Here is a 26,903-nt window from a genome sequence, read left to right on the forward strand (position 1 = left end):
ATTAAAAAATCACTATAATAAAATCATTATAATATTTATTACTAAAAATAAAATCACTATAATATTTATGGGACCCACACATTTTTCAACTACCTACTCAAAAGTCAACAACTCAACATACTTCACACATCCAAACAACTCAAAATACTTTCAATGGGACCCACAAACTCACTCCAATCTCTACTCATAACTATTCACAAACATTCTCAATACTTCTCAACATTTTTCAACACCCAAACATACCCTAAAGCATTCGCATCTTATTTCCAAATTTCTTGTAATTTAGTTTTAAATTACATTCCATCTTTCAAAAATTTCCTGTACATTCTCTATCCTTTATCTATTTTATTAAAATAATATTTTTTTATTATTTTTTTATCCCATTTCTATTTATAAACTTAACTACTCAATTTTTATTTATTTATTTATTTATATTTTAAACTATTACTCTAGTAAATATTGTAAAAAAAAATTTAAATTATTTTTTTGTGGATATGATAATATTTTTAAAATTCATTTTTGTTTTATATTTTCGTAATTAATTAAATTATTTTTAAAATTATTATTTAAAACTATAACAAATATGAATATGAGAGAAAATGTAGATGATTAAAAGAAAAATTTATTTTATGTATTAGAATAAAATATGATAAAAAATAGTTTAAGAGATGAATAGTGATTTCCTATATTTGAGAAATAACTGTTCATCTCCTAAACCTTTTTCCTAAAATAGAGATTGAGATGTAATGAATATTTTGATCAAAATCCTAAAATAAACTTCAAATTATAGGAAAAGTGGTACTTTGGGCATGAGATGTAGATGTTCTTAGACTTTAGATCTTAGAATACAAAATAGAAACAAAAGGAAGCATCTATTTCTAAATATTTTCCAATTTTTCCCTCCAAAAATATATATATTTCTAAATATTTATTAAAACATAATTACTAAATAATTTAAAAATAAAAAAATAATATTTATAATTTTAGGACGTTCAAGTCTTGCACACTCCCTTTAAAAAAATAGATAAATCTAAAATATATATAAAAAAATCAATTTTTTTAACAATAGTCTTCACTTTTTTAAAAAAAAATATGCCGGACTGGTACAACTAAACTATATATATCATTATTCATAAAAATAATATATATTAAATTTTATGATAATTTATATTTCGATGATTTACATTAAAAAAAACCAATATATTAAATTAAATTTAGGCTTTACCATAAATCAATAATCATGACTTTAAGAAGTTTTTTCAAACAAAATAAAACGGAAACAAGAAAAAAGATAATAATAAAAAAATCATTATTCCATTACATTCAATTAAGAAAAAATATATATATATATATATTTATTACACACAAAATATTAATTAAAGAAAAGAAGTATCAATCAAGGGGTTTTTAGTACCTTTGACCATGTCAATTTGCATCAAGATTTCCTTTTATTTATCATTCATTCTGTCTCATTGAACCCCGAATATTTATTTTTTGTTTTATATATATAAATATAAATATATATAAATATGGTGGGTATATTTATATTTATTTTAAAATTTGGAAGTAACCTGAATGGAAGAAGCAGGAAATTGCTAGGTATTTTCTTTTCGTCTTATTTGGTTTCCCTTTTCCGGTGGTGATACGACAGATCCTCCTCCCTTGGAAGTAACTCTTTTTCAGCTTAGCCAACACTTTCTTCTTTGTTCACAGTACTCAACAGCTCTAATAAGCTTCACTTTTATTTTATTTTATTTTTTTGCCTCAATTGCTATTGAGTTAGAGGATCCTCTCATCTCTCGTATAGATTCTTTATAGTGTGTTTGAATTGTTTATCCATGATTTGTTTAATAATAAATTATTGAAAAATAAATAAATATTTATAGTAAATTTCGGGAGAAAAATCTAAAAATAAAAGAATCGTTAAAACGCTTACCTCTAGCCATCATTGATCAAGTATTCATAAGAATCGATTGTTTCTTGATTGTGCACCCTTATAGATTTCTATATAGAGAGTGTTGGATAGAGGCCTTCAGCCTATTTGTTCATTTACATTAATGTTGTCAGTGATGAAGAATCACGTACTTTTATATAATAGGTCATGACCCTTGTTCATAATTTTTTAAGCGTTGTTTCCTTCCATCAATGGATACAACCGTTCGTTTTTTAATAACAGCATTTATATTGGTCTATGCATATACATATACAAAGTTATATTTGTATAATATGAGCCTAAATTCATCTATGTTAACTTATGCATATCCATATATTTAGTTAGCTATGAACAATACTTATCTAAATTTGAAAAGTTACTATTCACTCCACAAAATATATTTTAATCATTATTTCTCTCTCTTTTACAATCATTTCATATTCTCCCTATTTCAACAACACAACAAATCTTCACCTGCATATTTATTTTATTATTATAATATATTATATTCTTTTTTCATTTTATTATATTTTTAATATAATATATAAAAAAATTATATTTTTTATTATTGCATTTGTATTATTAATGTCAGATATATGTAATGGATGCTAATTGCAAGATATATATATATAAAATTGATTTTAGAAAAAAATTAATAATATTAATAAAATAATATTTTATTATTATTTTATCTCAAATATGCCTAAACCAATGTGAAAGTTTTGTTTAAATAGCAAAACAGACATACAAAAGAAGTAATTTTACATATGCATATGCATATATCAATGCTAATGCTCTAAGCAGTTATTTTTATTTTAATTAGCCAAAATTTAATTCTAATAAAAACTCTTTTAAAATAATATAATATATTTATAAAAGTGTGACACGTAAGCCATTTAAGTCTCTTATAAATCTTGGGTATAAAATCTACTATAAATAGACTTAAATACAAGCTCTCCATTTCCATAAAACTCTTCATAATCACTCTCATAGAGTTTTAAAAAATGGCCTAGAAGCCATTTGGTTATTCTCCTCAAGAATGTGATTTCAAACCCAAAGGAAATAAATTCCCTCTCTCTATTGCTTTTCCCTCCATTTTAATCAATTACCTTGCTTTATATCACATCCTCTCAATTTTATTTTCACTCTTAACTTTACTTTGTGTATAATCAATTCAGATTTTATTTTCACTCTTAACTTTATGTATAATCAATTCATTATTACTATTACATTCTCACTTTCTCCCTTCACTATCGACAGAGTGAGCTCTAATCTAATATTCTAATAACCTTAAAGAAAAAATTTATTTATCATCTCTTTTTTTTATCTTCTTCTCATCATTTTATGATATGGTATTAGATAATAGATTTACAAGTAAAATATAATAAATAGTATCCAATCATCTAATATTACATAAGATGCTGAGAAGATGATGAGTAGCATTACTCGACCTTCAATGGACTTAATACTTGCACTAATTTTATCTCCCGAATACCGTCCTTCGCTATTGTTATTTTTTAATTGTTGATAAAAAAAAATGTCTAAAACTACACCTTAAAATCCACCTATGGCCACTCTTTGGTGTGCCACAAATTATTTGATTTTGCCCAATTTCCAAGACACCTTAAAAAAGAATGCGCAACACGGATTTATTAGAAAAATAATATTAAGTACAAATTCTAAATATATAAGTCTTACATAAGTATTTTATAAAAATGTAGATCTTATAAAAAAAAATTAAACTTTTTACATTTTTTTATGGTGCGATTTACTTTTTTCATAACAGACTTATGAAATTTGGTACATTTAGAGCTTGTATATATATTTTTCATTTTAGGTATTACATGAACACATTAAACATGTGATTGATTCATCAAAACATTGCTTGTAATTATCCTCGGAGAAAAGCAAGGTACATGCTAAACAAAAGCAGCTGTCAGTTTCAGAGTAGTTGAAGAACTGCTTAATTCCCAACAGAATAGACAATCGAGCTGATGTGTATACGCAAAAAAAAGTGTAAGCTAGGTCATCCTTTGCGTGTGCGTCCACGACAAGTCAACAGCCCGGACGTTGCTGCTCATTTCATGTCTGTGCAACATTATTAATTGAAACGTGTTATATAACTTATATTTAATTTAATTACTCATTTTTATTTAAAATTAATATTTCTTTTTGTTTTCCTTACACGTGTATTTTTGGTTTTCTTAACTTATGATTTTTTTAGTTTTGTAACTAATGAATACATAAATGATTCTTGATGACACTGATTATTTTGGCATATAATATATATAAATGACTGCTCGTTTGAATAGTGAGATGAGATGAGATGGTTTTAGATGAGTTGAATAAAATATTATTTTTTAATATTATTATTATTCTGATATTTAAAAAAGTTAAATTATTCATTATATTTTATGTGTGAGTTTAGAAAAATTGTAATGAAGAGATGAGATAAAATGAAGTGAAATGATTTCTGTATCCAAACAAGCCCTTAGTTTCTCTTTTCACTCAACCAAAGTTTTTGAAGTGTTTCAAACTGTTTTAAATTGTTCAACCAAACTTATCACCATAGAGTACTCTTTGTATAATAAATTTCACTATTCTCAATTTAAAACAGTGTTAGATCGAAAGGCATCAACAAGCTCAATGTATCATATATATATATATATATATATATATATATATATATATAGTATTTAAAAAGGTACACTTATAACTTCATTACTAGGTCAGATCAACAAAGATGACTCAACTCTACCTCCAAATTGAATTGAATCGGTGTGAGATACTGGTTGGTGGAATCATATGCTGGTAGGCAGTATTGAGATCAATGTTTTGAATACCGTACCGGACATCGTACTGGTCAAGGCACTGGAACGAAATATTTCGGTATCGGTACCGTTTCGAGATAGCGTTTCGGGATAATATTTCGGAATAATTGATATATAAATAAATTATATATATATAAATATATATAAAAATTATATTCCAAAATAATAGTCTATATATAAATAAATTATATATAAATACATATATATATAAATTATAAATAGTCTAGTCTGAATTAGGGGTTAAAAAATAAGTTTGTAGTTTGAAAAAATGAAAAAAAAAACCACAGGCCGAAATATCGGCCGGTACCGGCCGAAATAGAGGCTGGTACAGGCCAAAATTTAATCCGGTACCGGCCGGTATTTTAGCCGGTATGGAACAAATATAGTACCTGTACCGGCCGGACGGCCGAAACGAAAAATTTCGGCCGTACCGGCCAATACGGTACGAAATTTAAAACACTGATTGAGATTGAACAGAAATCACCTCAACCAAATTTTTTTTTTGATAATCGAGGGTGTTCGGACCAACTTGCGCGCACCTAGACTAATTTCATAGGAACATGAAGTTAATGACCAAGTAAACTTCCAGTGGCCCTAAGGGGACTCAAATTGGTGACCATGGGGAGCAAACCCAAGGCCGGACCAGCTGAGCTACTACCCCTCAGGATTACCTCAACCAAAATTGTACTTGGCAAGCAATCTTATTAAAAAGAAAAGTTAGACTCATACTCATGGCGTGTTTTGATTAGACATGGATTTCTTCCAACAATTATACTTGGCAAAAATGAAGATTTAAAGTAAAGCTCTCTGTTCATTTCTCAAGGCTCTATCTTGAAAAAAATCAGTGCTACTTACGAATGAGGCATGCATAAGAAAAGGCTTCAGAGTTTAGAAGTCAAGAGGATCCTGAGTTCCCTCCGAAGGATCTTTCCTGCTGCAGACTTCGGTATGGAGTTCGTAAAGACCACCTTTCTGACTTTCTTGTACGGTGCAACCTGCCGAAAGGAGACAAGTTCAGAAGCTGGCGGTCAGCTCGATCAGGTCATGGCGAATAAAATAGTCTTAAATATATGCATATGAGTTACTGAGTTCAAAATGAAATACCTGTTCAGAGACATAATCCATGACACCTGCTGAGGAAAGCCTACTTCCATGCTTCCTCACCACAAATGCCACTGGTATCTCTCCATATTCTTCATCCACGGTACTGGTGAAAAAAATGGAATGTTTCATAAGGTCCTATCAATTTACTGGCAACTTTTCAAGCAACAAGAGTGCCTCTGAGTATCATAAATTGAAATTATTCATGGTTGATACCAGCCTTTTTAATGATACATTACAGGTTTAATCTTCAGATAATAAGAAATAGACACTTTACAATGTACTCGAATAAAACTCATTTTCCAAGACAGTGCATATTTGCTTTAAAGTTGTATACTTGTATGCTTGACTGTGATCGAATCCCTTTTATGCGGGGCACTTTTTAAAGTCATTACTCATCATGATCCATCTGGGCCAATTGCTCTATTAAATCATTGGCAAATGCCTCTCATTTGGATTTAACTGTGTATTTTATTATTGAACAAATAGGATCCTTTTCATCTCTAGACCATGTTCGAATGCCTTGTACTATGCATTAAAGTGCCTCAAGTCCTCACACTTACCCCGTTACTGCAACATCAAGTATCTCAGGATGGGAGATCAACACAGCTTCTAAATCAGCAGGAGCAATCTGCAGAGAGGACATGTTATATAAGTGATACATTTATTTACAATAAATTCTCATGGATAAACTTTTCAAAAAGATTTGAGCCCACAGCCAGTTTGCAAGAACTCTATACTTCCCCACTGAAATTGAACTGTGCAAAAACGATGAACATTGAAGTAACAAAGAATTCATTTTGTAATTTAAAATCATGGGAAACAAAGAAGATGTTCCTAAAGCCCCTCATATAATGAAGAGCAATAGGTGGTGCAAGTTAGATGGCTTCAAATCTAAACATCATACCTTTTTTTATAAGTAATCTATACATCATACCTGAAAGCCCTTGTATTTGATGATCTCTTTCAAGCGATCGAATATATGTATGTATCCCTCTTGATCAAAACATACGATGTCTCCAGTATGTAGCCAACCATCTGTGTCAACTGTTGACATAGTAGCTTCTGCATTATTCAAATATCCTGCAACTATGAGGGCAACAATTGATATCTTGTAGACCTGTGGGATTACAAAAAGGATGGCAAAGGAAATTCATTTACACTCATGCTCTGGTTCCATCAGCTTCTCAATAAATTTTACAGAGATTTTGTATTTAACTTTCTTGACATGATGGCAACAGGCTGCAATATATTCTTGAGCCATAAGAGTGTAAAATTTTTAGGCTGCAAATTACTTTCATGGCAATAGGTAGAATTTTGGGGATGAATAGAATTTAACTGGATGGTGAAGCTTATATAAAAAATATAAGAAGGCGTGAGAACGGTTTTAACAGTTGTATCTTATAATTCAAATAAAACAAGTAGAGCTTGAAGGATATCAATAGATAGAACTATTATGATTAGCAAAAAAGAAAGGAGCAATCATGTACCAGCCTACTTATATATAGGGACATCGTTATTGGATCCAATATGGTTTTGAGCAATCTAAAACAAATTAAACATAACAAACTGAAATATAGCAATTGTTGTCCCATACGATGTCCGACATGACGAAAACTGTAAAATGAGAGAGTAACATAGATTTTGAAATTATAAAATTGACTTATTAGCATTACCAAGATGGTATATAATTTTAGGGGCAAATGAACCAGTAAACTGACAAAACTTATTACCTTTCATGATTGCTGGTCCTCGTAGCCAAAGCTCACCACCACTGCCAGGAGGCAAAAAGGATCCAGTACTCCAATCTACCACTTTAGCTTGCATATTTGGAGCCAATAGTCCTACTGAAGAATAATTTTGAATATTTTCAGTATTGAAGCCACGAGTTCCTACTGCAGTTGACTCAGTCATGCCATAACCCTAACAAAAATTGAAAAAAGTTACAGCTGGACATTTCCAAAAATGAAAGTGACCAGCACAACTACCAAACGACACAATACCAGCATGATAGGCCATCTTGATACTGATGTTTGTAACGTAATTACCAAAGAATTCAGCTGATGATAGATAAACTTATTACTTGCTATAAACCATATTCTATTCTGTTGCCAAAGAAGCAGAGGAAAAAGTAACTTGAAAATTTCAATATCTTCCACTCTTTGGATTAAACATTTGTGTATAAAAAAATCTGCCATTTTATACATTATTTGAGTTCTTCAATATGTTCCTGTTAACGATCTAAGATCCCAAATTTCTTCTTTGTTTCCTCCACAACCAAACCAAACCAAACCAAACAAATGATTCGGCTCTCAACCGATAAAAGATAATATAGAGAAGCAAATCTTGTAATAGAAATTATTAGGATAATTATGCTGTGAAGAGTCATTTCCAGACTCAGGTCTCTGTACCTGAATGAGATCAACATCAGGCAGTGTCTGAATAAAGTCCTCTATGACTTTACTGGTCAAAGGAGCTGCTCCACAGGAAACCTGCTTCAAACTCTTACAACTACTTCTAACAGCATCCTTGGCTTTCCTTGTCAATGCTGACAACATCGGCGGAACAACTGGAAAGTGTGTAACGCTATATCTATCAATGACATTCATCACCTCATTCATATCAAATTTCCTCATCACGACAATGCTAGAACCCAAAGCCAGCAATCCTAAAACGAATAGAGACAGTCCATATATATGAAACATGGGTAGAACAGCTAGAAAAACATTATCCACACTTGAATATTCGTACTGCGAAGCCTCAAACCTCACGAAAAGCTCAAGCATAGCTATAAAATTCCCATGTGTTAGCACAACACCTTTGCTCATGCCGGTAGTCCCAGATGAATACATTATGGCAGCGGTGTCTTGCTGCTTAATCACTGGCCTAGGAGCCAAACCAAAACTACCGGAAATAAGTTTAAAGAAAGCTGAAAAAGCAGTTTGCTTGGAATCCAAATTCACGTCTTCTGGAACAGCAATAGCCGGAATACCCAATGCTTGCAATTTTTTAACCTTTTCATGTGAAGTGAAAGCCAAGCACACATTACAATCGTCAATCTGCTTCTTGATTTCGAGCACTTTACTAAGAGGATTCATGGTTGTAACAATTGCACCCAAATACAGAACACCCAGAAAAAGAATGGGATAGTAAATGGAGTTTGGCAACAAGATTAAAACCACATCACCTGGTGAGACACCCATAATGTGGAGTCCAGAGGCCATAGATTCCACCAAGGGATATAGTTCTGGGTAGGAGACTGAAGACCCAGATGAGGGATCAATGAGAGCTGAGACCCCATGGTGCTTGTGGGAGAAGAGGAATGAAACAACGTCAAGAAATGGGTCTGAGGGAAGCTCTACGGGTGTGTGTTTGCTGTGGTAGATTCCTGTCTCTGGTGAATACCAGTCTGGGTGGGGCTTTGGGTTTTGAGTAGTCGAGGTATTCTGAATCTGGGTGGTATTGTTTTCCTTGATATGGCAATTGAAAAGGTTAGTTGAGGTGCTTGCCATTGATTTAGAGAGAGAGAGAGAGAGAGGGAGAGGTCAGAGAGGGCGATAAACCGACGATGCAGACAAGTGTGAACCAGGAAAAGGTTCTTGGCTCTTCGTAGTTTTCTGTTCTATTCTGTTCTGTTCCTTCGCTACTCTTAAGTCAGAGTGTCGATGTTTTAGAAAGGAAGAAGCCCTTGTGCTTGTCTAAAGGACGCCGCCATCTCCCTTGCCGTACACTCTTCCATTCTGTCAAACAGCAAATTCGAGGTTGGGTATGGCTGCAACCTGCGACCACGTCCCCAAGCGTCGGGTTGTATGACTATGACCCCCGACACGCAAAATTTTATAAAATAAGTCTATAACATGACAGTTAAATTATAAAATTTATTTTTATAATGAAATAAATAAGAAAATTCTATTCACTATATTAACATCTCACTTTCATTCTACTAAATATAATATGGCGTATTTATCATCATGAAATTATCATTTATTACATATTTTTTTATTATTTAATGGTAATAAATATACTATATACTACTGTATTGTATATTATTTGATATGATTAAAATAATTTATAATATCGTTAAATAAGATAGATTTGGTTTAGACAAAGTTTTTTTTATTATTTTCTAAACTATCTTATAAAATCACATTAAATTACTTTAATTAAACATGCGAGAGATGTCTGGAGGAAGTCTTTGTTAGGGGTATGTTGTTGGCAGTATGAAACCAAGGTGAGAAGAGTTGATATGAAGGTGAGGATTGGTCAAAACTTTGCTCATATTCTCTAAAGCTCATATTCTCTAAAGCTCTTATCTCAAATTATTTCATTATTATTCATAAATATTTTGAAATATTCTTAATATATAAAAAAGTTCTGAAAGCAATTATAATCATTATTATCAGTAAAGTTCTATAAATAACTTACACATTTGAAAAAAAGTAAGCCCTTGCCTTTTTAAAGGATCATACAAAAAAAATTTATGAACACTCGAAAATTAGATTTTGATATTTATAATTTTTACATTATATATTAAATTAATAATAACGAAAGAGAAGTGTATTCTTTTTTTTTTTTTTTATTAGAGAGAAATGTATTCTTAAAAGGAGAGTACTTGAAATAATTATTATGTGGAATATTTTTAAAACTAATAATAACATAATATCTATTTAATACTTTTGAGGTTTTTTTATTGAGTTAATTAATTTTTTTAACTAGATATATATATATATATATATATATATATTTTAAAATTATACTTTTAGACTTTTTTTATTTTGAGAGCCTTCTTCCCGTAGAGGCCTTAGGCAATTGCCTAATTCATCTAATGAAAGAGTCGGCCCTAATGGTTACTGCAGCTGATTGAAGATAAGATGTCATTTCAATTAAAATTAGTGAGTGGACAATCTTGTATTTCGATCCCGCTCTTTTGTGTTTGTTTGATAGGAAAAATGGGAAGATAACCAGTTATGATAGAGGTTATAGCACCATTTAGAGATTGAGAAAAGATATTTACAATCGTGAATTGTGCAACCGTTGTGTAATCATTTTGAAAAAAATGAATAAAACATGAGACCGATATTAAAAAAAATTAAACACCACCTCTTTGGATCACGATCACATTCACACAATCAAATCAGGAGAAATAACACCGAAGGAGTTTCATTGTTTTCCTCAATTGCCAACCATAACAAGAATATTTCCTAGTAGGAGGGTCGCCCAATAAACTAAGGACAGAAAGTTCTGTAACACAAATCAATTCGATTCCTAGGAAAAGACAGGAAAAAGAAACCTTTGAAACATAAAAAGAGGTTGGAGTCGAAGGGCTATTCTAAGATATAACCTTTCAGTTACAGCTTCTCTACAATCAAACATAAGTTGGACATCAACTATAGTTGAAGAAAATGTCATAACCCAACCACAATTACATTGATGAAACCATAATTACAGGAGACTAGACAACCTAAATGGACGGTGGTAAGATGTCGAATATCTAAAAGAATTGGTTAGGTTTCTTGTAAGCAGACAAGTATCTATCAGTTCAAGGCTCAACTTCATAATGATAGGCATAGTGAGGAGGGGAGGACGGATGATAAATATATTGGGGCGGGGAAGAGGGCTGATAAACATATTGGGGTGGGGAGGATGGATGTGCAACATAATGAGGTGGAGAGGGGGGATGATAGACATAACGGGGTGGTGATGGGGAGCTGGGTTCGCTTACTGGGGGGCTGACTCTGCGGGTTTGATGTTTGTCTACTCTGACCTCGACTAACTCCTCTTCTTCCTCAAATGACCGGAAAATCGGGTGCAAATAAGCATCAGCTAAGTAAGCTTTTATGTTTAGGTCAGGTTCTGTAGTCCGCTCCAATAAATCCTTTGCCATGGCTTCCTGAAGAATGAACAAAGGCAGAATAGTTTTATCAGCAGTCAAACAAAACTTGTCAATCTCTTTTGAAGTCGGAAAAAACAAAAATTAAAAGTCATCACATAAAAAAAATATCATGAAGCACAAAGCTTCTCCATCCAAAACGGAGAAAGGATTTGTACTTGGATCTTACTTACCGCCACTACCACCAAATAGAGATAAATCCCCTTCGAACTCTCATAAAATGGACTTATATGATTGTGGTAGACGTCTGATATCTATTTTTAGCTAAACATTAAATGCCAGCAGGTCTTCCTCTCCTTTCCAATAAAATGGATATTCAGAAAAGTGCTTCTTCCAAGCATGATTCAAAGTGTCATGAACCGCCCATTGCTATTTACAAGCCAGTGTGTCAAACACCACTTGTTGTGGGACCAATTAAAGCTATAAAACAATCAAAACCCTATTTATTAGTTGCTGTGGCAGGCATCCACATTTTCCACATCTCTAGTGTATCTTGGTGTGTCAAAATATGGGCTTGCAAATAGTTTTTCTGTTTTCTTAATTAACTTTCTAGATTTTGATACATTAAGAAAGCTGTAGCGAAACAATTTAATTGTTTGCATGCAACAGAAACTTCCACAAACTGCTGAGAGGTAAAGAGTTACAGTTTGGTCTTTATATAAAAGAGCAACACCTATGCATGATCTCTAGTGATAAATGCCAAAGCGAAGTTAACTTACATTTTCTTATATATAGCAATGAATTTCCTCTCTACAAGGTTTTCGTTTGAATAGATTGGATATGTTAGTAAAATACGTAGCAAATGAAAAAAGAAAAAACACCTTTTGTCAATTAATTGTTGGGCATGGTTTGGGGATTACCTCAAGTGGGTATTTCCTAAATGCAGGCTCAAAGCGTCTCTTGCAGTATTTGTGGAATGACAATGTCAATATGGGCAAAACAACAAGCAAAGGAGTGGAATTTGCAGCTTTTTTTGTGCTAAGCAGTCCCATCAGAAGAAGTTGGGATATCAACAAGCTTGCTATTATGCGACTGTGGACATGTGGCCAGAATGCGGCAACGCTCTCATACTGTTGGTTGTAGACATTGATTATCTGTACAATCAAAGAGGATCTAGAATTAAAAGTATAATTATTGCAATAATAATAAATCTAAAAAGAAAAAAGAAACAAATCCTAAAAATATACTCTTTTTTATATTGTCACTAAATTCTCTGTAATCTGTTAACTATACAAACTTTGATGAGCAGAAGCTGATCTTCAGGTAAAACCAATAATTTATTTACTTTTATTACTGTAATGTTGTCATTCTAATAAATATTTTAATTATCAGATAATTTTCCTTGCAGATACTTTTTTTGACTAAAGGAAAATGATCAACTTACAACTCTTTTATAACTACTTAACAATTCTATATTAATTGAAGGGTAGTTTTGTAAAATTGGAATTAATCTTTAATGAAGTAGCATGCTTGCATTGATTGATTGTAAAATAAGTTGTAAAATAGTTGTAGGGTAATTCTCTTGTAGACACATTCAACATAAAATATTTTAATCATTCCCAATAGCTAGGTCATTTCTAATTGCTAATCCTTCCAAGGTTATAAAAAACGTAGAGAATATTTGAGAATTATTATTATTTTATTTAATATTGTTTGGGAAAGGGGAGAGAGAATTTTCAATAAAATATTTTTTGAAAATAGATGTTGTACTGGAATTTGTGAAAGATGGAGGTAGAGTTGAAAAGTTATTTGAATATAATTTTTTAAGAGTATTTTTGTCCTGAAGTTTGTAAAAGTTATATTGATTTTTGTGTTTGGATACTGATTAGATGAAAAGTTGAAAGATTGAAATAGAACATTTTTTTAGCTTCGAAAAAAAAATATGAGCACAAATTATAGTTTTAGCTATTGGTATACATAGTTATTATAATTTTATTCTGTTCTTCCTAGGCTATTATAATTCTGTTCAAAGTAAGACTATAGAAATAATCAAACATTGTGAATAAACTGACCTGATGGCGGTAAACTAAGTATGCAAAGGCGAAGAAGACTAGTATGAAAGGAAGAAGTATTGGGGTAACCACAGCATACACAAGGCCCAAGAGGAAATACAGCTGGAGACTTGGGAGAGTCTCTGGGAAATCAACACTACCAGGGTTCATTGCCTTTTCTCTGTCTCTTTCAGTTTTCACCAAAAACATGTTCTTTAGATGAAATATTACCAATGGCTTCAACCGAAGAATCTCGCTAGCAATGCCTGCCCACCCATCAACCATTATATATGTGATAAAGAAAGTAGCTTTCATTGGTATGGAGACCCCGATGGTTCTAGGAATCCTGTAACAAAAAGTGAGGTTTCACAAGAATTGATCATATTGGATGCAATAGTTACATGACAAATATAATAAAAATCATTCTGCTTAAACATAAGACAAAATTCTGCAGAGTAATTGGGTGATAGATATCAAATGATGTGTCGTAAAAGTGAAATGGCATAAGAAATTAAATGTGGATATGCATCAATAACATTTTAAATCACAAAGTTGTGGTTAGATACTTCTTAGAATGTGATGAAAGTGAAGTGTTGCAAAATGGTAGCCATTGCCCCTTGTCAAAAATGAATTATCACATTAAAACCGTCATCATAGTTTCTTCACCTTTCTAGTTTAAAAATAGAAGGCTAAATTGATTGTAATGAATCATTACTACTGTCTTTGTTTTACATCACACTTTGAAGAATATGTGTTTAAAATATCTAAGATATTTCCATAAGGTCTTTCTTTTTCTAAACAAAAGTAAAAAACTTTTAATTTCTTTTTTTTTTCACACCCCTTTTGTTTCTTCACTTCTTTCCAATGACAAATATCTCTTTAATATCAAAATGGTTTTATTCCTTACAGGAATGCATAAATAAATAAGAAAAAACTGAAAGGAGGAAAAAATCTCTGGTAAGTGAAACCTATATGATATTCACAGGCCATAACATGCTATCTTACAAAGAAAAACAGAAAATTTGGACACGTCAATTATAATCTATATTGCACAAAAAGTAACAACAGATTCCCAATTAGCCTTGGGACATAATCCCATTCCTTAAACTAGGTGGTATCATTTGAACACGATACCTCGTCTTAAGGGGAACTGAAGTGTAGAACAACGACTGACCATTGATATTATATAATTTGACCATGCATCTCAAGATAAATACAAAAAATTCTTCGCTGCAATGTATGTCATACTGCACACTGATATCTATTTCTTTCTTTTGAACCTATGTAGATTATTGTGTCATCTTGTTACACCAATTAGAATTGTGACTTCTTGAAGCAAAATTGTGTCATGCCTAAATAAGCTTATAGTTCTTAATAAGAACAGTCATTTTAATGTATTTTTATTGAGGAAATCACAATTCATGACAGCCATATATTTATTAGAAAATGCTCGAACATGGAAATGATAAAAGCTTGAGTAATTAGAAATTGAAAATTACTGGGTGGGCGACTGGTGAAGGAAAGAATGCAGTTGCTCGAACGCTGTTCCAGTCACAATGCTTCCCAAGAATACATTCACTAACATAAAATAATAGTATTTTGCTGCTGCTCTTCGTTCCAGTGTTGAGAATGCTATATGTCCTTCAATTTTTGACATGATCATCAAAACTGTTGGGAGAATATATAGAAAGATTTTAAGGGCTAGACCTGGGAGGAAGCCCTGTAGGAATGACTTGATGAATTTCCTGTATAAAGTTGACAAGATTTTAGATAAGAGTTCCAAAGAAAAAGGAAAACATAAAAGGAAAAGCTATTGGATTTGAGCTGTATTGGTAACCATGAATTAAGAAAACGACCATCTTGCATGAAATGGTGAGAAAGCACAAACAGATCAATCAGTCAATTCCGAATATGAGTATTTCCTTTGAAGGTTTATAATTGGATGCACTCCCACATTGGCAGCAATGTGAAAATTCATATTAGTGACTAAAAGGGTAGTATCTTTAGTTTGAAAGGCAGCATAATGAGATTAACATAAGAAACATACTTCATAGATTCAATAGCATACATGAATATATTATCATTTCACATTGATAAAAGCGAGCCCTATTGGTGATAAGATAAAGCCACACGGAAATTAAACAGAAAAGAAAAGATTTTCACAAACAATTTATATTCAAGGAAATGTCCAATCATGCACACCAATACTTTTTTGCCTTCACAAGGCTTCTACAATGTACTAATATTGTTGGAATCAGGATGAAGGTATCCTGCTGTCATTCTAATGCACAAATAGTCCACTCCACTTCTTTTTCCCCGCCCCCTGGCCCGGGGTGCGGGGCTCAAGGGGTGGGGGGGATGGAGGGGCAAGTAATTACCATTATTTATGTAAATAATGGTAATCTAAATTGAAAATTCAATATACTACAAAGCTAGCAAAGAATATGGAATTATTGAGAAGAAGAGATCGCAACAATGATGTGAAATTCTACCTAATCATACAATTCACAAACTATAAATCCAATTAAGTTTACTTACAGCTCAATCACAGTCCTGAGGAAAGGAGCAACCCTTTCAAGACCTTCCAAATTTGCGAGGGATTGCACAAATGCAATCGGTATCATATAGAAGAAAACTAAAGCAAACACTGACAATGATATTATAAGTTTTCTGATGCTCAAAGAAAAGAATGGTATGGCCAGGTTCCGCCAATAGACATCACGAGGTTCAGGGGCCCAATTTGTCAACCAAAGTGTTGGATTTTTGCTTTGCTGTGTCTGTGCACAAACAGCGGCTCCCCAACGCGAATTAAATGAAACAAAAGCAACTGGCAGAATAGACTTTGGGTCTTTGATAATTTTCTGGCGCTCCAATGTCAACTAGCAGAAGGATGCAGCTATTAGATTGAAGAAATCTAACAATTAATAGATAAATTAAGAAGGCTATAAGTTATTCTAGTAAAACGATACACATACTAATGAAGATTTGGGAGCAGTTGAAGAATGAAATACCAAAGAAGTTGAATAGATTGAAAATGAGGTAGAGATCGTAACTTACTATCTTTTCAATCTGCTTAATCTGCTGTTTGTAGTACTCAATAGAATCAATACTTTCACCCCAAAGCCCCAAAAATCCCATCTGAAAAGGAAAATATATCAAACCATCAAATCCAAAACCCCAATTATCAATTGATGAATTCAGAATCTGCATAGATATGCATATCCATTCAACAGACGGCATGTCTGAAATTTCAGTTCATGAGAACAAACTACTTTTCCAGTTGGCCTCTTTTCTGGATGCCTTTCAAACTTAAGCTGGTAGTAGTCCAGCCAATTCTGGAGCCGCTCCCTTCTTCTCACGAGTTTAGCATATTTGTTTGCATTGTATAATGCCTGAATAGATATAAAAGTAAATACAGAAACATCATCAGTGTATAGCTTGCCCATTACATTATCTAGGTTGGATCAATATATATACATACATATATATATATGGAAATGGGAGTTCACCTAGCAAATAGTTTAAAAAAAATATTTATTACCTGGTGAAAGAGATAATGATTTGGGTGATTAGTTTGAAAGAAGTGGTCCACAGTATCTGATAAGGAGTGTCCAGGAACATGCGGCACATTCCTCACCACTACCTGCAAAAAAGAAAAATAATCCAGGTTCAAATAGTACTTAAACTTGATTAAACTCATTGATGAAATGCATTTATAATTAGAACTTGAATAATAATTGCCTAAAAAATATAGAGAAACAGATACAGACCATATGGTTTTTATTTGACTGAAAAAAATTATATGATTTTGCACATAAGAATTCCTCTTAAGTAGATTGATGTTGTTATGAATAAGTATGATTAAGCAGTTACTAGTTGAGGTTAATAGAGGAATCACAATCAGAAAAGGCTAACAGGAAGCGTCAGCATAGGGTCCTTGTCTTTTGCCTTGGTGTTTGAAGAACTTACTGCTGCCAAGGATGAGATCCCATGGTGCATTGTATCACTTTTTTTTTTAAATGTTTTTTTGACAACAGGGAATGAGGCTTACTCCAAACTGGAATTAGTCAAGAAACTTTAGAATGTAAGCATAGACCAAGTAGGACTAAAACCGAGTACAAAGACGCAAATTTTAGTATGCTTAGATATATAGTTTGGGAACTGTGACAAATGATGGTCAAGAAACACCACACTAATTATTTTTGAAATCTTGTGTTCTTACTAATGAGGTGATTATCAAATAAGACCAGACTAATTGAGCAGGTAGTGTGGAGGCCAAAGCTTGATGGGCTAGTTTTTTAGACCATTGAGCATCAGAGCGCTTCCTGGCTAGAGAGGCCCTTTGATGAGAAAAAAGTCCATGAAGTGGTGAGGAGGATGGCCAAAGATAAAGCACCTAGTCCAAACGGTTTTTCTATGGGTTTCTTACAATCCTATTGGGAAGTGGTGAAGGATGATTTGATGAAGGTCTTCATCAATGTTTCTCGTTTGGGAAGTTTGAGAAAAGCCCCAATGCCACTTTTAACGCGCTTATTCCTAAGAAGGTTGGGGCCTTGAATATCAAGGATTTTCGTCTTATTAATCTTGTGAATAGGGTGTATAAGATTATCTCCAAGGTTCTAGCAAACCGCCTGGGGTAGGTCGTGGGGAGGATTATATCGAGATCCCAAAACGCATTTGTAAGGGGAAGACAAATATTGGATCCAATACTAATAGCCAACGGATGTTTAGATAGTAGATTAAAATCTGGTGATCCTGGAATTTTATGCAAGCTGGACATGGAGAAGGCTTATAATCATGTTAATTGGGACTTCCTACTATACTTGTTTGGGTGGTGTGGAATTGGGGAGCGATGGTGCTCATGGATTAGGAATTGCAACTCCACAGTGAGGTTCTCAATTTTGGTTAATGGCAGTCCAATTGGTTTCTTTACCAGTTCTCGTGGGCTAAGGCAGGGGGAGATCCTATCCCTATTTCTTTTTGTCATTGTTATGGCGACGCAACGCTTAGTAGAATGATGTCCACCATGGTTGGAAGTGGCTTTATGGCTGGGTTTTTGGTTGGTGACACCAATTGGGGTACTCTTAACATTTTTCATTTGTTGTTTGCAAATGATACTTTGATTTTTTGTGAGGCGGGGCAAAATCATATTTGTTCTTTAAGGGCACTCTTACTTTGATTTGAAGCCGTGTTAGGATTGAAAGTAAACTTATCCAAGTCAGAGTTAGTTCCAGTTGGAAACATTTGCAATTTTTGGATGTTGGCTAACACTCTCCTCCTTTCCCATGAAATACCTTGGCCTTCCTTTGGGTGCCTCTTTCAGGGCTAGATCTATTTGAGATGAAGTAATAGAGAAGATCAAACGCAGATTGGCAAGTTGGAAGAGATTATTTGTCAAAAGGTGGTAGGACCACACCTATCAAGAGCACTCTGTCCAATTTGCCAACTTATTTCCCAATTCAACAGAGTGTGGCGAACCATATTGAGAAACTCCAACATGACTTCCTTTGGAGCGGGTTGGGAAATGAATTTAAGTTTCACCCGGTCAACTGGTATAAGGTATGCTCTACAATCTCTGCTAGTGGGTTGGAGATTAGAAATTTGAGGGTATTCAATGAATCTCTTCTTGGGAAATGGTTGTGGCGGTATAACATTAAGATGGAGACTTTATAGAAGTTGGTGATTGATTTCAAGTGGGGGGGGGGGGGGGGGGGGGGGGGGGAGTGGAGCACTAGGGAGGTACAAGGGGTTTATTGGGTGGGAGTCTAGAAGCACATCAGAAGAGGTTGGGGGGTTTCTACTCGACATGCTAGAATCGTGATGGGAGACAGATCTAAAATAAAATTCTGGCATGAAATATGGTGTGGAAATAGAGTCCTTAAGACTACATTCCCTACAACTTTCTAGAATGTGTATGAAAAGGAGGCATCAGTGGTGGACCTCATAGAGATGCCAGGCAGCTCTATCCAATGGAATGTGAATTTTATCAGGGCAGCCCATGATTGGGAGTTGGCAGCTTTTCTGATTTTTTCAGCCTCTTGTACGCCATGAGGTTGAGAACTCAAGGAGCTAATAAGATGTGGTAAGTACTCACTAGAAAAGGTATTTTTTGTTCGTTCCTTCTATAAGACCCTCACAAACCCACAGAGCAATCACTTTCCTTGGAAAAGAATTTGGAGAAATAAAACACCCCTAAAGGCGGTCTTTTTTCTTGGACAGCTTCTTTGGGCAAGATTTTGACTATGGATAACTTACGGAAACGCAGGGTTATTATTGTGGACTGGTGTTGTATGTGTAGAAAGAATGGCGAGACTGTGGATCATCTGTTACTACATTGTAAGGTCGCCATGCATTATGGGATGACGTCTTCAGAAAAGATTGGAGCTAGCCTGGGTTATGCCTACTATTGTGGTCAAGCTTCTAGCCAACTGGACAAATTTGGACAGTATTCAACAAATCACAACTATGTGGAAGATGGTTCCTATTTGTATTCTATGGTGCATATGAAATGAGAGAAATTATTAGAATTTTGAAGATAGGGAGAGCTCATTGGAGGAGATTAGATTCTTCTTTGTTAACACCTTATTCCTATGGGCTAAAGCCATAGGTTTCAATGGCCTAGATTTTCATCATTTTCTAGTTTCTATTTCTTCCCCCTAACTAGGTGTTATCTCTTGTATATTACATGTGTACTTGGGCTATGCCTATTTTTATTAATATAATCTTTTACTTCTAAAAACAATTAAAAGGATATACAACAAATTAATTGATAAATAGTGACAGACCGTTCACACATACTGAAGAAACCTTAATATGTTCCTTAGATTATTATGAAGAAATATGAGCCCAACTCACCGTAAACTGCTCCACACGCCTGCGTTGTGAAGCCAAGAAATGCAATCTCATTGATGTAACATAATCATATTCCTTGTATAGCAAGTAACAAGTCCATATCGTGAACAAATATTCCAATCCTATGTGGTAAAAAAACCTGAAATTTAAAGAGTACAATCTTGTTTTCAAATAGTTGCCATTAACCTAAATAAGATATGTTTTAAAAGAGAATTAATATAAAAATATACATATATTGACTACAAAATACTATAAATTCTAGCATTTCAAGAAAACTAAAGTTAGTTACATCGCAAGTTCATAGTATCGAACCTAGTACTTTGAACTGCTTTAAGCCAATGAACATGAAATTTGATTGTTTAACAATGAACATAAATGAACTATTTGCATGAGAAGGACTAAGACTATATCGGAATGCCTTCAACGTAAAAGCCAAAAGTGATACTCCAGAACCTTAACAAGTCAATATTAGGCTCAGTTTGGATACCAAAACCATCTCAACCCATCTCATCTTATCTCATCTCATCATTACAATTTTCACAAATTCTCACATAAAATACAATAAACAATTCAACTTTTTCGAATCCCAAAACAATAATAATATTAAAAAAATTATTCTAACAATATTTTATTCAACTTTCAACTTTCATCTAAAACCATCTCATCTCATCTCACTATCCAAACCCCACCTTAGGCTGTGATAAGTTAAACATGTACTGTAGCAGAAGTATAACAACCAAGAAACAGATGAGAAGAAAAAGCTCAATCCAACATGTACCGCTTGCTGTCTATCATCACAGCAAAAAAGATAACAGGTAGAGAGTGAGTGGTTGAGGACAAAAACTAACGGAAGCCACCATGCTGTTCAGCATTTGTGGTGTCATTTGAAGAACTACTTGAAGCGGTAATTATCTCTCCTACTCATTGATTAGAAAGTAAGCTTTTGTAAAAAGGTTCTAATTATGCAGGAAGCAGCAGTCACTAATCACACCAACAGTCTTGTCAGAATGAGAAGTTTTCCAACAGAATACCTCTAAACTCCTATATTACAGATCACCGAAACACCAGAGTAAGTGTCTCGGCCAGTGAAAGGCAAAAGCAATCGAAGATACATTCCACAATAAATCTCATCCCAGATAATCTAACCATTAGCCATCTCCCATCATACTAGGTCAATCTCACAGCACCAGGATTCTCATATACAGAATGCTGCTCCAGCTCAAGTCTAAACAGTATCTGGACTTTAAATAAAGCTCCTACACTAGGGAGCTAATCTCAATCTTGATTTTTATGAAAAAAATTGTTTGACATACTAGGAGGGGAAAGACCATGTTCTAACACAAATTTTAATCCATCATTTAAAAATATGTTTATCTAGCTTCCAAGTATATCTTATGAATTCTCAACAAACATTGCACTCCTGTAACCCCAGCCAATATCCACTCTTGCTTTTAAGTTAAATTTAACACTTGAAATTCAGAGCACCACGGTTGCTCAACGTAAAATCCTCAAACGTCTTTTGGTTTCTTTATATTAAATATAAACTTTATTTAGAACAACTTCAGGAATTTACAGTCATTATATGTGAGATTGCAATAACGTCAGTACGAGAATCATACAAAGTTAATATCCACATTCAACTCACTTTTTCATACACATTTAGAGCAAATTATTTAAGATAACCATGCCTTTGACATACTAGTTCTTAGTAAGGTAACTTCAAATGTAAGTATGAAAGATATCTCATCTCATATACACATCGTGTGTAACAACCCAAAGAAAGTTCAAGTTATATCTAGAATTATACATTTAGTTAGAGCTCTTAGGAATCACGTGAAGTTCAGTTCCACCTAGTAAGAAACAATGGTGGGATTTGGCACTCAGTACACCTTTATCATGCTCATTCCCTTCTACCATAGATCACCCGCCTAATGGGGGACCTAATAACACAGTTACACTGTAAAATTAGTATAACAGGCATTTGTGTAGTTCTACGTCTATCTTCAGTAGTGATTTGAGAAACTCAAAGCAAAATCATCAGTTCGGCTCTCACCAGCATATCAATATTTTGTAAGTATTTTATTTGCATTATATACATTTGGAGTACACAAAAGTACCTTATAGATTCAGGGCGAACATTTGATATTGAAAGCTTATCAATATCACTCACAACCAGTTCTCTTCTGAGGAAAAATAGTGTCCCACTTGACACATTGACTGGAATGAGGATAAGAAGTGCCAGGACTGTCACTGGTACAAAGATTTTTAAGCTGTCAAACAAAAGAGAAGAAATCAGTTACGAAAATGCTGACCGATCTGTTAAATCTAAAAGCTTCAGCCAAGGTCATAAATAAATAGAAAAGATCATGAAAATTATTTGCTTGAAAAGTTGCAAATCAATACAAAATGCCAGCGTTCCTTTGTTTCTAGATGTCAATTTGTACTATAATCCTAATCTTTTTGGTTGCAGACAACAATGTTTCTGAGTGAATTCTCATAAGATATATCAACTTGAAGCTTGCAACTTCAAGGAAGATGAACTGAAAAGAACTGGAAAGAAACAGTTCATCTGGACCATAGGTTCATGACTTCATTATGGACCTAGATTGAATTTTGATAAAGGAACCTAGTTTTTCTTTAAGAGTCACAAAGCACATCAAGTTCAATTGAGGTTTGGTGCATACTGAGAATCATAGGAGCAACTTCTCAAAATTAAAAGCAATATAATCTGTTTGTAGACATGTGGAATAAAGAAAGTATTTTAAATATGGGCTTGATTTTCCAAGCTCAACCCAAAACAAGAGCAATTAGGATTTCTTTGTAAAAAACCAGATAAATTACAATGAACCAATACCCAGAACTATTGAACACCATTAATTAAGAATAAATAATCTTTCAAACCTTAAGAGGGAAAGAGTCCAAAACTCTTAATCAATGCCTGTAAGTGTGAAAAGGCCGTTATTAGGTTTCAAACATTAAAAATCTTCCCTGCTATCTGGTCGTTATAAAACAGGGTACTTGTGTATTAAGCTGTGAAGGAAACAGCAAGATAAAAATGACATTGAGACAGAAAGTCAATTGATACATTCAAAATTTTTACATTGCAATTGAGATAATGGCAAAATCCAAAATCAAGCCAGCATCATGTATCCCATTATTAACAGTATTAATTCTCAGATTTTGACTACAATCCGCAACAACTGCAACTACAACTACAACTACACAACTTTAAAACCATGAGAGAAACTAGTAAAATAGACACTCAAGAATGCAAATTCCCAAGGAAACAGTCCCAATCCACCCCTGCCCCCTCCATCGCAGGGGTTCCGCCCCTCCACTCCCTTCAACTGCTTTAAAGAGAGAGCTCGTAATCAAAGCTAAACATGATAATTGTATATTTTATCCGTCCCATTTTTTCCTCCTAAATCAAAAACTCTATAAAGAAGCCACAAGCTGAAAAGGAAGATTAAAAAAGGAAGACATCTGGAAATCAAAGTTTTCTTGGTAATTAAGTCGAGTTTTGTTTTCTTAGCTAAAAAGTCATGAATTTGTATTTTGGCCAATAACAGCTCCAATATGTTTGTGTCGCGCGCGCGGTACAATTAAAACTACAAAATTTTTCTCAAACGACCAAACGCCAACAGGAACCAAAGACATGGAAAGAAAAAAAAATAATGAAAGAAACGGACGGAATAACGAGTACATTAAATCTCACACATACGCTAATTATTCCGGTCCAAGGTTCAGTACTTTTTATTCACAATTTGCACCGACATATATGACACGGCACAATGAAAATTGCAGTTAACGACTCCAATTTTTTGAGAATCAAACAACTGCTACAGCTAAAAAAAATTCCTTGAGAAAGCCAACAAAAATAGAGTACCCCAGAGTGTAGATTCTCAAGAAAACGGCAGAGTCGAGACCAGCATGGTTTATAATCTCAGTCTCACTCATCCTCATAGCCTGAGGCATCCAGTTCAAGAAAGTAAGGTAAGTCGTGATATTGAGGTTGACAAATTTGGCCACGAAGTTCCTGGAGTGCCTCGGGCTGGTTCTTTCTCCAGAGATGTACCGTTTGGGAAAGTAGACCCTGTCATTCAAGGGTTGGATTCTGAGGATAGCAAAGGCCAGCAGGAAGGTAAAGGCAGTGATAATGTTGATCAATGCAGAGACTCCAATATCCTCGAGGGTAGCCATTGAAGAATTGAGAACAATAGAGAGAGAGAGAGGGTGCAGAGGAAGAAAGCAGAGCAGGATGGTGAAGTAAAAGTGGATTTAAACTTTAAAGATGGGGAAAGGAAAGAATATGTCTTTTTCAGTAATTAATTATGGGAGAGCGCGCAAATCATGGGTTTGATCTGTTAATCCTGTTCGTTTCTCAAATTTATATTATCAATTCGTTTGGGTGTGAAGATGATTGACTTGGGGGTGCACTCGATGGCGTGCATGTGCCAAGGTGCAACTGGAAGAGTGAAGAGTTAATGGGGATGGGAAAGAAAAGAAAGTGTGGTTTTTGTCTCGTCTTTGTGCGTGGATTGAGTTGTGTGCTGTGGTAATCTTCTGTCTATTTCTTTTTCGTCCATGTCTTCCCGGTTTCTGTTTGTGTCTTTTTCAGATGAGTTGTGCTTCATAGAAGTCTCACATTCTGTATACCTATTTAAAAATATGTGATTTTATTTTTTTATCATTATATTTTATATTAAATTCAATATAAAATATGAGGATAAAAAAAATAAAATCACATATTTTTAAATGAGTTATGCTACACGTAAACCTCACACTCTGCACATCACTTAAAAAATATGTAATTTTATTCTTTTATCCTCATATTTCATATTTCATATTTCATGAAACATGAGGGTAAAAGAATAAATTTACATACTTTTAAGTGGTGTGCAGGAATGTGAGGTTTATATATATAATTTTTCTTTTTAAATAGATGTACGGAATGTAAAACTTATGTTTAGAATTTTTCTTTTCAGATATCAACCCTTTTCACACGGCTGTATGTCTTTCCATGGTACGCAATATCAACGGCAAAAGTTCCGCAATTCACTCGTCAGCAAAACCCGTGAAATGAGATTATGAGGTCACTGACGTTGAAATAATGAAAGGTTTACTTACCTTAAATTTCAAAGTTTTTACCGAACTTTGAAATTAAAGTTCGTTTGAATAAAAAAGTGTTATCAATTCATTTTATTTTATTATTATAATTTTTTTAAATTTTTACATAAAATATAATAAATAATATAATTTTTTTAAATTTTAAAATAATAATATTAAAAAATAATATACTAATAATATTTTATTTAACTTATCTAAAATTATTTTATCTTATTTTATTTATCTCTTAATCCAAACGGAACCTAAATGTTCAAGAAATGTGACCAACCATTTCATGCTTTTAATACTCTTGTTATAAACCCTAGAACTCGAGCAAAATACTCCATGAAAATCTTGATTGGATTTTTTTTTTTTTTATCATTCTAAAAAGGAGGACAACAAGTTCTAATTTGTTTTACAAATTGTATTAATCAAATTATAAAAAAAGAATTTATAAAATTAAATTTGTAAATTAAAATAATTTCTTATGATATGGTAGATCTATTTTATAATAAAAATAATTTTATAATTTAATATATCACATCAACGACAATGACGTCATTTACTTTTATGAAATATATTTGTGATTAAAATATTTATATTAATTAAATATAACAAAAGGTAAATATATAAAATATTTGAAAAAAAAAAAAAAGTGGGTATACATTGGTTAATTCCCAGCTGTGCATTTCCTTGTTTGTTAATAGGGATAGGCCATGAAAAGATGCTCTAATCCGTGACACCATGACAATGATACCTGTCTTTGTTTGTGCTCTTTTCAATTCTAAGTGGCAAACCAAAGAGACAAATTAAGGAACTCCCCATCCATAGTGGTTATTGGCCATTTTGAAAAAACCCCTTTCACTACAAAAGTGGGGGTTGCTTTCCGCGTCAGAAAGCATCTTTTATTGTCATCTAAACTTTTTTAGCAATACTAAATACATGGCTCAAATAAATAAATTTTATATAAATTTTTTATAAAATAATAGATCTTATTAATAAATAATAATTTTTTTATATTTTTTTAAGATGAGATTTATTTTTTTACAAGGGCATGTCTATTTAGAACTTATATAAATCATTTTTTTTTAAGTCCTCTATAATTAAATCTGGGATTTGTTATGTACAAGTTTATTATAAAAATAATAATTTTTTAGAGAAAAATAAGGTCTTATGTCTCATAAAAATCTTTTTTATCT

The 26,903-nt window shown here is 33.1% G+C and overlaps 2 protein-coding genes across 6 annotated transcripts; both read right to left on the reverse strand.

Annotated features, from left to right (window-relative positions):
• Positions 1-3,858: 3,858 nt before the first annotated feature.
• Positions 3,859-9,671, reverse strand: LOC109008312 (4-coumarate--CoA ligase-like 6). Of its 5 annotated transcripts, none has more exons than XM_035686275.1 (7): positions 8,277-9,671; positions 7,599-7,788; positions 6,803-6,954; positions 6,429-6,496; positions 5,869-5,971; positions 5,620-5,759; positions 3,859-4,021 (listed from the first exon to the last, which is right to left on the reverse strand). In XM_035686275.1, the coding sequence occupies exons 1-6, from the start codon at positions 9,375-9,377 to the stop codon at positions 5,646-5,648; spliced, it is 1,728 nt and encodes a 575-aa protein (XP_035542168.1). In that variant the 5' UTR covers positions 9,378-9,671; the 3' UTR covers positions 3,859-4,021; positions 5,620-5,645. The 5 variants fall into 5 exon arrangements, with proteins under 5 accessions (XP_035542168.1, XP_035542165.1, XP_018843899.1 ...); XM_035686272.1 differs by lacking the exon at positions 3,859-4,021 and adding an exon at positions 5,263-5,309; XM_018988354.2 differs by lacking the exon at positions 3,859-4,021 and having other exon boundaries at positions 5,447-5,759; positions 6,803-6,948.
• A 1,332-nt stretch (positions 9,672-11,003) lies between these two features.
• LOC109008311 (CSC1-like protein At1g32090) lies at positions 11,004-24,961 on the reverse strand. The gene is made up of 11 exons (XM_018988353.2): positions 24,485-24,961; positions 22,716-22,868; positions 20,602-20,737; positions 17,288-17,389; positions 17,019-17,138; positions 16,804-16,884; positions 16,285-16,625; positions 15,246-15,491; positions 13,768-14,092; positions 12,616-12,849; positions 11,004-11,755 (listed from the first exon to the last, which is right to left on the reverse strand). Exons 1-11 carry the CDS (start codon positions 24,796-24,798, stop codon positions 11,405-11,407), a joined length of 2,403 nt encoding a protein of 800 aa, XP_018843898.2. The 5' UTR covers positions 24,799-24,961; the 3' UTR covers positions 11,004-11,404.
• Between the last annotated feature and the right edge of the window lie 1,942 nt (positions 24,962-26,903).

Source organism: Juglans regia, chromosome 2 (genome assembly GCF_001411555.2).
Source record: "Juglans regia cultivar Chandler chromosome 2, Walnut 2.0, whole genome shotgun sequence".
In the NCBI taxonomy this organism is placed as follows: domain Eukaryota; kingdom Viridiplantae; phylum Streptophyta; class Magnoliopsida; order Fagales; family Juglandaceae; genus Juglans; species Juglans regia.

What these genes read in the sequence shown, in the direction of transcription:
- LOC109008312 (XM_035686275.1), bottom strand. Translation starts at nt 9,377, where the DNA reads ATGGCAAGCACCTCAACTAACCTTTTCAATTGCCATATCAAGGAAAAC. An exon ending in AGGACCAGCAATCATGAAAG is followed by an intron (nt 6,955 to 7,598) that starts GTAATAAGTTTT and finishes TTGCCCTCATAG; the next exon opens with TTGCAGGATATTTGAATAAT. An exon ending in CTTGATGTTGCAGTAACGGG is followed by an intron (nt 5,972 to 6,428) that starts GTAAGTGTGAGG and finishes TTTTTTCACCAG; the next exon opens with TACCGTGGATGAAGAATATG.
- LOC109008311 (XM_018988353.2), bottom strand. Translation starts at nt 24,798, where the DNA reads ATGGCTACCCTCGAGGATATTGGAGTCTCTGCATTGATCAACATTATC. An exon ending in AAAAGAGGCCAACTGGAAAA is followed by an intron (nt 16,885 to 17,018) that starts GTAGTTTGTTCT and finishes TTTCCTTTTCAG; the next exon opens with ATGGGATTTTTGGGGCTTTG. An exon ending in CTTCACCAGTCGCCCACCCA is followed by an intron (nt 14,093 to 15,245) that starts GTAATTTTCAAT and finishes TTTTTGTTACAG; the next exon opens with GATTCCTAGAACCATCGGGG.